At 44.9% G+C, this 7,033-nt stretch overlaps 2 protein-coding genes across 2 annotated transcripts; one reads left to right on the top strand and one right to left on the bottom strand.

Moving 5' to 3' along the window:
• Nucleotides 1–528: 528 nt before the first annotated feature.
• Nucleotides 529–4,706, top strand: LOC125983264 (serine protease 27). The gene is made up of 10 exons (XM_049744378.2): nucleotides 529–654; nucleotides 1,520–1,540; nucleotides 1,751–1,916; nucleotides 2,057–2,319; nucleotides 2,427–2,569; nucleotides 2,648–2,933; nucleotides 3,034–3,202; nucleotides 3,266–3,501; nucleotides 3,656–3,744; nucleotides 3,858–4,706. Exons 1-10 carry the CDS (start codon nucleotides 582–584, stop codon nucleotides 4,122–4,124), a joined length of 1,713 nt encoding a protein of 570 aa, XP_049600335.1. The 5' UTR covers nucleotides 529–581; the 3' UTR covers nucleotides 4,125–4,706.
• A 127-nt stretch (nucleotides 4,707–4,833) lies between these two features.
• Nucleotides 4,834–6,885, bottom strand: LOC125983288 (uncharacterized). The gene is made up of 6 exons (XM_049744421.1): nucleotides 6,472–6,885; nucleotides 6,091–6,199; nucleotides 5,697–5,737; nucleotides 5,516–5,626; nucleotides 5,310–5,447; nucleotides 4,834–5,216 (listed from the first exon to the last, which is right to left on the bottom strand). Exons 3-6 carry the CDS (start codon nucleotides 5,700–5,702, stop codon nucleotides 5,130–5,132), a joined length of 342 nt encoding a protein of 113 aa, XP_049600378.1. The 5' UTR covers nucleotides 5,703–5,737; nucleotides 6,091–6,199; nucleotides 6,472–6,885; the 3' UTR covers nucleotides 4,834–5,129.
• Nucleotides 6,886–7,033: the final 148 nt, after the last annotated feature.

The raw sequence follows: 7,033 nt of genomic DNA, 5'->3' as shown, positions 1-7,033 counted from the left end.
AATCCGTAACCTAACAATAACAACAATAAAGGCTGATGTAGCGGGTCAGATATGGCCTCGGGGTCGTGATTAGGACACCTGTGCTCATCGAGCATCTGGCCTCATTTCATGTTGGGCAATCTGTCTCACAAATCACCTTACAACAGGAGAATTTCCCGTTTTTGTACTCTTGCTTTGTAAATGTGGAGAATTAAGAAAAAAAAGTGTTATCGAGGTTTCCACGTGTCGCAAAATTGGAGAAAGAAAATGCAATGAGGGAATTTTGCCACTACTGGAGGATGATTGACAAGGAGGGGAAGTTTGCATGAACATTTTTTTCCTGCACGCTGGATGCCAAGTCAATCAAGCAGCTTTCATAAGGTGAAGGAGGGCGGGCGGGACCAGCAATGTCATTCTTCAAGTTTTTTTTAAATGGCCAATGAGCATGTCATAATAATCACAGCCTTGCTTACAATTTACAGTAATTGGAATATATCGGCGTACCTTTGAAGGTGTGGCCAAGGAAAAGGTGTAATAGGTGAAGGGGCGTGGCTTCATGTGGGGGCGTGTCCTCCGTATGTACTTATTGATGTCAGCCCTCCATGCGCTTTGTGGAGATGAACGAGATGGACAAGCTGATGTTGAAGACATTGCTGCTACTGCTGCTGGGCACAGGTTAGAAAGATTTTTGGTCATCTCTATTTTTAGTCAAACGTTTTGTCATTTTGATGACTTCAGAAGAATTACATTTGGGATCTTTATGCATGGCGTGGTCCATTGCTGGATAGAGTTTGCGTGTCTTCCAGAAGTCCCGCAGAAAATCTTCAAAATGATCATCACAGTTTTACGTCATCCAAACATTCTTGGATCACCCAGTTGTCGAGGATACCACTTCGGAATTTGACCAAAATGGTCGAATCCCTTTTCAAATTGGGTTCTTGACATTTTTTCACATGTCCTGTCATGGTAGACTTGTCCACAATATTTCGTGTTGATCCGTCCAACTAAAGGGCTATATTTTTTGTGCCGCAACTGAGCAAATTTATCCTTACAGAAATATTTGTATCTAAAGGCCCCAGATATTTCCTTCTCTAAAAATTGCATGCTGCTGATTTGGGAGTTTTTGATCATTTCTTTCTTTTGTAGCAATGATTGAATGATTCACCACGTTTGGAATCATTCACTCATTCCTGACTCCATCACTACCCCGGGATTTTTAAAACTTCCCCGTTCGACCATGCCGAGGGGAAAGAGACCCACCAGACAAACGTTTTCATAGACAAGCTGGTGGCAAATGGAAAAAAAATGACGCCATCAAAACCAGTCAGACAGCAACCAACATGATAACGATAACAGGGACTTACCGTATCGTGCACAACATTTCTACTTCCTTTTAGCTTGAATAGCTTTCTTTATCCCCTTCCAGGTACTTGATTGTTCACATTCTTTGAATGCCTTCCAATTGTTCGCTTCATGTACAATGAACAGTGATAACTGCAATGACAACTGGAATTCTTCTTTTTATCTTTTCAATCTTCAGAATGTGGAGCGCAACCAGAGGGTAAGCCTTTTGTCTATTTATTTATATATTTGTAATTGGTAAATTGATTTATTGTATATAATGCAATTGCAATAAATGACTGTTGCTTAATGAAAATATGGTACAAGAGGCCTAAGTGTTCATCAATAACAAGATCCTAAAAAGTCTATTTTGGATTATCGTAAACCATTGTGTGTGTGTGTGTGTGTGTGTGTGTGTGTGTGTTTTTAGTGTGCGGACTGGCCCAGCTCAACAGCCGCATTGTGGGGGGTCAGGCGGCTTCCCAAGGTGATTGGCCCTGGCAGGTCAGCCTGCACGTGTCTCCGAGGGGCCATTTTTGCGGGGCGACGCTCATCAACAGCGAGTGGCTGCTGTCGGCCGCACACTGCTTTTTCAGGTACTTCAAATTTGCTCCAGACTAAAGCGGGGCATTTGCGACTTGAGGTCTCCAGCGAGGACATTTTGATGCCAAATAATGAGCCATTGGAATTAAAAAGTAGATTGACTTGATGTCATCATTTCTTTGTTTTTGTGCAGTACCAGACCTGTGAGGGCGTTTTTGGGTCGTCAGAGTCAGCAAGGTTCAAATGCAAACGAGGTTAGCCGCGACATAGTTGAGACCATCCGCCATCCCGACTACGACCCGACTACCTTCGACAATGACATCGTCCTTTTGAGGCTTTCCTCGCCCGTGACCTTCAACAACTTCATCGCGCCTGTCTGCCTAGCCGCCAGCGGAAGCACCTTCTTCACCGGAACCGACAGCTGGGTCACGGGATGGGGCAACATCGGCTCGGGAGGTCAGTCCGAGCAAAAATAAGAACAATTATTTTGATGCTAGCGTACGGCTGAACTCCAAATTGTCAAATTAGTTTCTTTTAATGGGATGATGTGTTTGTGTGTGCAGTTCCTCTACCATTCCCTGAAAACCTGATGGAGGTGGAGGTTCCCGTGGTGGGAAACAGCCAATGCAATTGTGACTACGACGCTACGATCACAGACAACATGATTTGTGCGGGCCTGCGAGAAGGAGGAAAGGATGCCTGTCAGGTGACCTTTGATGGCGTTCACAGAAAAGAATCGTGCCAAACGTAATCCCGCTCATGAGAAGATTGTCGTGTTCCACAGGGTGATTCTGGCGGTCCAATGGTGAGCAAGCAAGGTGCCAGGTGGGTTCAAAGCGGGGTGGTGAGCTTTGGAGAAGGTTGCGCCAGGCCAAACCTGCCGGGAGTCTACACGCGGGTGTCTCGATACCAGGATTGGATCAGCGGCCACATTGGTAGCGACAACTTGCCGGGGTTTGTCACCTTCACATCCTCGGGAACCGACCCTGACCTGCAGGTTAGCTGCGGTGACCAGACGCCGATCAGCACAACCCCGCCGCTCATCAGTACTAGCACTGACGCACTCACAGGTGAGCAGTGCCGCACACCGCCACTTTAATGCAAGTCAAAAATGAATGTTTAAAATATTAGTATTAAGGTTGCGGAAAAGTGAGGGATTTTTTTGTGCAGAGGTCTTTTGTGGGAACGCGCCATTGAATGAGCGCCTCTCGGGTTCTGGATCGGCCACGGCGGGCGATTGGCCCTGGGCGGCTCGTCTGCATTTGAATGGAAGTCTCGTATGTAGCGGCACATTGGTCAGCGTGGACACCGTGCTGACCAGCGCACAATGCACCGCACAGTAAGGCGACAAGTCGGCACACGAGCAAACGTCAGATGCTTAAAGCGGGCTTGTGCTTTGCAGGTCCGACGCGGTGTCCGAGTGGACCGTCTTCCTGGGTCAAAGTGGTTCTGAGACGGCGGTGAACGTGATCACGATCACAACCAGCACACGGTCGGGTCCGAATGTGGCGGTCTTGCGGCTGGCATCACCGCCGCCGCTGTCCAACTTCATCCAACCAATCTGCATGGCCAGTGGGCAGATTTTCGCCACTGGTTCCATCTGCTGGGCTGCCGGGTGGAGTATGAGCCAAGGAGGAGGTACATATCTGCACTACTTAATTTTCTTTGACGTTTACAGAAAAGTACTTTGTTAAATTTCTTTGTCTTCTAAGTATGTGTGTGTCATCCATTGGTCATCCTCGGGAAGTCACCTCCTCACATTTTGTCATTCTCGTCCCGTTTTGCGCTGCAGAGGTTCTCGAGGAGGTCCAGACGCCTCTGCTGGACTGCGGGAACGGGACGTCCACCGACTCCATTTGTACTGAACTGACAATTGACCAGGTGACCTTCACTTCTTCTGCTGCTTTCACATTGCACATCTAAGCTGGCTTTGGAAGATAAAATTCAGAATGGACAAGAATGTGACTTCTGTCATGTGACTTGCGTCCATGCAGGAGAATACTGGTGGGGCGTTGATGTGCCAGCTGGGCAGCTTCTGGTACCAGGCGGCGGTGCTGGACACCACCAACGCCAGCCGAGCAGGACGAGAGGACCAAATGATAGTCTTGCCCAACCTCAGTGTCTTTAACAACTTCCTGAGACAGGCAGTGGGGGATTTCTTATCACCCACCACCTCCAGCTCAGCACCGCCATCCCACCTCAGCGAGCTCCTGTTGGTCGGCGTGGGTTTGCACGTTGTCCTGATGGCAATATGTAACTGAACGAAACAGGAAGTGGCACCCGCAAAGTGTCCCAACTTTAATGTGAAAGCTATTTTTTAATTACTTGGATTATTGCTTCTGATGCTGATCAAACTTTCAACCTCCCCATTAACTTGTACAGACATCCAAAGAAATAATGTGAGCACTATTTTTTTCTTTACAGAAATTGTGAAAATGAATGTTTCGCTCTTTTTGATGATTTTGTCAAAACATATTTATATTGACACCGTCCTTAATAAACGTAAATAGTTGTACATATGTAACATTTAATTTAGGGATCATATATATATATATATATATATATATATATATATATATATATATATATATATATATATATATATATATATATATATATATATATATATATAAATTAAATGTTACATATATATATGTATATTTATGTAATGATCTTTATTTCATAACATGCTGTAATGATGTGTATATTTACGTTACCTGGGTTACGTTTTATTTGTTAATTGCTCTACTACGCTCTTCGTGAGGGATGGCGGGAAAAACAAAAGAAAGGAGGGTACGGGAGTTGAATGGAGAGAGAGAAAAATAAAGACATGGCTGAATCAGTCCAGTATGTCGGATGGATGGATGGATGGATGGATGGATGGATGGATGGATGGATGGATGGATGGATGGATGGATGGATGGATGGATGGATCGATGGATGGATCGATGGATTGATCGAAAGTCACAATTTCAACATTTCAGTGTTTAATGTAAAAGGTAAAAAAAATATATATTTTTGGGTGACTTGAACTGAGACAAATGTGCTCAAAGGGTCAAAGGAAACAAAGTCATTGGCACTATTGTGAAGCCATCAGTAGGACTTTCTTGAGCTTAGAAAAATCCTTCCACACAAATCCTGACAAAGATGGCACGTTGACATCTTCTCCCATTCAGTCCATTTCAGCTAAAATGTCCTTGGCAGCGTAGAATTGTAAAAGTTGTTTAATATGTAGCATTTGTGTTGAATGATGTTCTTGCTGCGCACTACTTGATACGGATCTCAAAGCACAGACAGTTGCACGACTCGCACTCGGGGGGCTGACACGTGCATGCGCAGTCCCAGCTGGAACACTGCAAACACAAACAGCAGCCACCAACCTCACTCACCTTTGTAAGGATAAATCCACGGCCCTGCAAGGTGTGGCGTTTTGCGCGGTCTCTCACCGAGGGGGGCGATCCGACGTCCATCAGACACGAGCGCAGCGTAGGCAGTCGACAGTCGCACGACTGCGCCAGTCGGAAGCACTGATCCCACACGGAGAAGTCGGGACAGCAGGAGCCGCACAACGGTGGACAGCGCTCCTTCAACACAGACCGCGACATCTCACTCAGCTTACTTGCTTGTTTTTCCGCGGGGGGGCGCTACATACCTTGAGGCAGAATCGTATCCAGAGGACGAGGGCCAGCACCAGCATGTAGAGAGTGACGCCAGCCATAATGATGGCAGGTAAAGGGACCGCCAAACCCAAAACAGGAACAAGCTGAGCGAGAAGACCATATCATGTTAGATAAGGTGTCAAATTTATGATTTTAATGTTTGTTTTTTCTTACGGTCATTCTCAGCTAACTTGAAGGTCACATGTTCAGTTTGCCTGCAGTCACAAAACAAAACATCGTCATCATCAACTACATTTTGGCTTGCTCTGTTCACGCTTATTGTTTCATGTGATTGCTTGTGTCTTCTCTGATGTGAATTTTGAAGGGAAGAGATTGAAATGACCAGCATCAAACAAAAACTGAACTAAAACTCGAGGCACAAGATAATTGTGTAATTTCTCCCATCTAGTGGAACATCCTGTGTGTGCCACTTTCATTGACAGTTGCTCAATTGTATGTAATTTGCACTCAATAATTTTCGGCCCAATTAATTGAAATTGGATCATCGATATACTGTGCAAGGGGTTGGGGGGGGGGGGGGGTCATCGATCCTGACGCACGTGCTTACCTGGTGTCAGAGTTTATTGAAGAAGAGATTATGTTGAAGATGAAGAGCAAACAGCTTCTTGCTTTTATTTCTCTTCTTGTCGGATGACGTCACTCTTTTCTTCTTCGTCCTTATGGCAAAGTTATTGTCAAAACACATGAGTCTCCTGTCCGCTATGACGTCAGACTACTAAAAAACGAAGCGCAATCCATTGCTCACGTTTGTACTCAAACCTTGACGAATGACAACCCAAATCTACTTACTGAACAACCTTTTTAAAAGTAAAAGGGTAACGCTAGCAGGAGGCGAAATTTAGCTTCAGCGCCATTTTAGCGCTCAACTGAGTCGACTGAAAGAAAAAGGAAAGAAAGAAAAAAACGAAACTCCAAAGTCATCATTTACCCACGTATTTGTTTTTGGAGCTGGACGAGGACAGAAGGAAGAGAAGTTAGAGAAGAGCGTCGTGAGCTTTGACTCTTCCACAGCCATCAACAATGGCTGCATCGACGTTGCCTTAGAAACCTACGGCACGCGAGAAGGCTCGAAAGAGGCGAACGCCCAAAAATGAGATCAGGTATTTACTACACAATTGGCTTGCTTATCTTTATAGTCTTACATTACTTAACATATATCTTCCACTCACTATTGTGAAATAAGTTCTGGTATGGGGTCACCAACAATTTGAAATCTGATATTCCTTGGAAAGTTAGCAATTACTGCTAGGTTATATATGACTAATTTGGTGCATGTGAGGAAAAAAGAACAAATCAAATGAAGTTACAATTGCTTTGGATTTGTTTTCAAGGATATTTGAATGCCTCACAAACCGCTCTTAACTAGGTCATCTACAGAAGATGAGCCTGTGTAGGAGAATGACTGCAAACCCACTCATCTTGATATCTTTTCTATTACGGTGGCATAACTGTCACCAGCCTCTATTAACAACATTCTGGCTGAGCCAATC

Source organism: Syngnathus scovelli, chromosome 16 (genome assembly GCF_024217435.2).
Source record: "Syngnathus scovelli strain Florida chromosome 16, RoL_Ssco_1.2, whole genome shotgun sequence".
Lineage (NCBI taxonomy): Eukaryota > Metazoa > Chordata > Actinopteri > Syngnathiformes > Syngnathidae > Syngnathus > Syngnathus scovelli.
The sequence above is the reverse complement of the archived record's forward strand: the minus strand, read 5'-3'. Positions and strand labels throughout refer to the sequence as shown.

What these genes read in the sequence shown, in the direction of transcription:
- LOC125983264 (XM_049744378.2), top strand. Translation starts at nt 582, where the DNA reads ATGCGCTTTGTGGAGATGAACGAGATGGACAAGCTGATGTTGAAGACA. An exon ending in GCCGCACACTGCTTTTTCAG is followed by an intron (nt 1,917 to 2,056) that starts GTACTTCAAATT and finishes GTTTTTGTGCAG; the next exon opens with TACCAGACCTGTGAGGGCGT. An exon ending in GAGTATGAGCCAAGGAGGAG is followed by an intron (nt 3,502 to 3,655) that starts GTACATATCTGC and finishes TTTGCGCTGCAG; the next exon opens with AGGTTCTCGAGGAGGTCCAG.
- LOC125983288 (XM_049744421.1), bottom strand. An exon ending in GGATACGATTCTGCCTCAAG is followed by an intron (nt 5,448 to 5,515) that starts GTATGTAGCGCC and finishes TCTGTGTTGAAG; the next exon opens with GAGCGCTGTCCACCGTTGTG. An exon ending in ACGTCGGATCGCCCCCCTCG is followed by an intron (nt 5,217 to 5,309) that starts GTGAGAGACCGC and finishes TTGTGTTTGCAG; the next exon opens with TGTTCCAGCTGGGACTGCGC.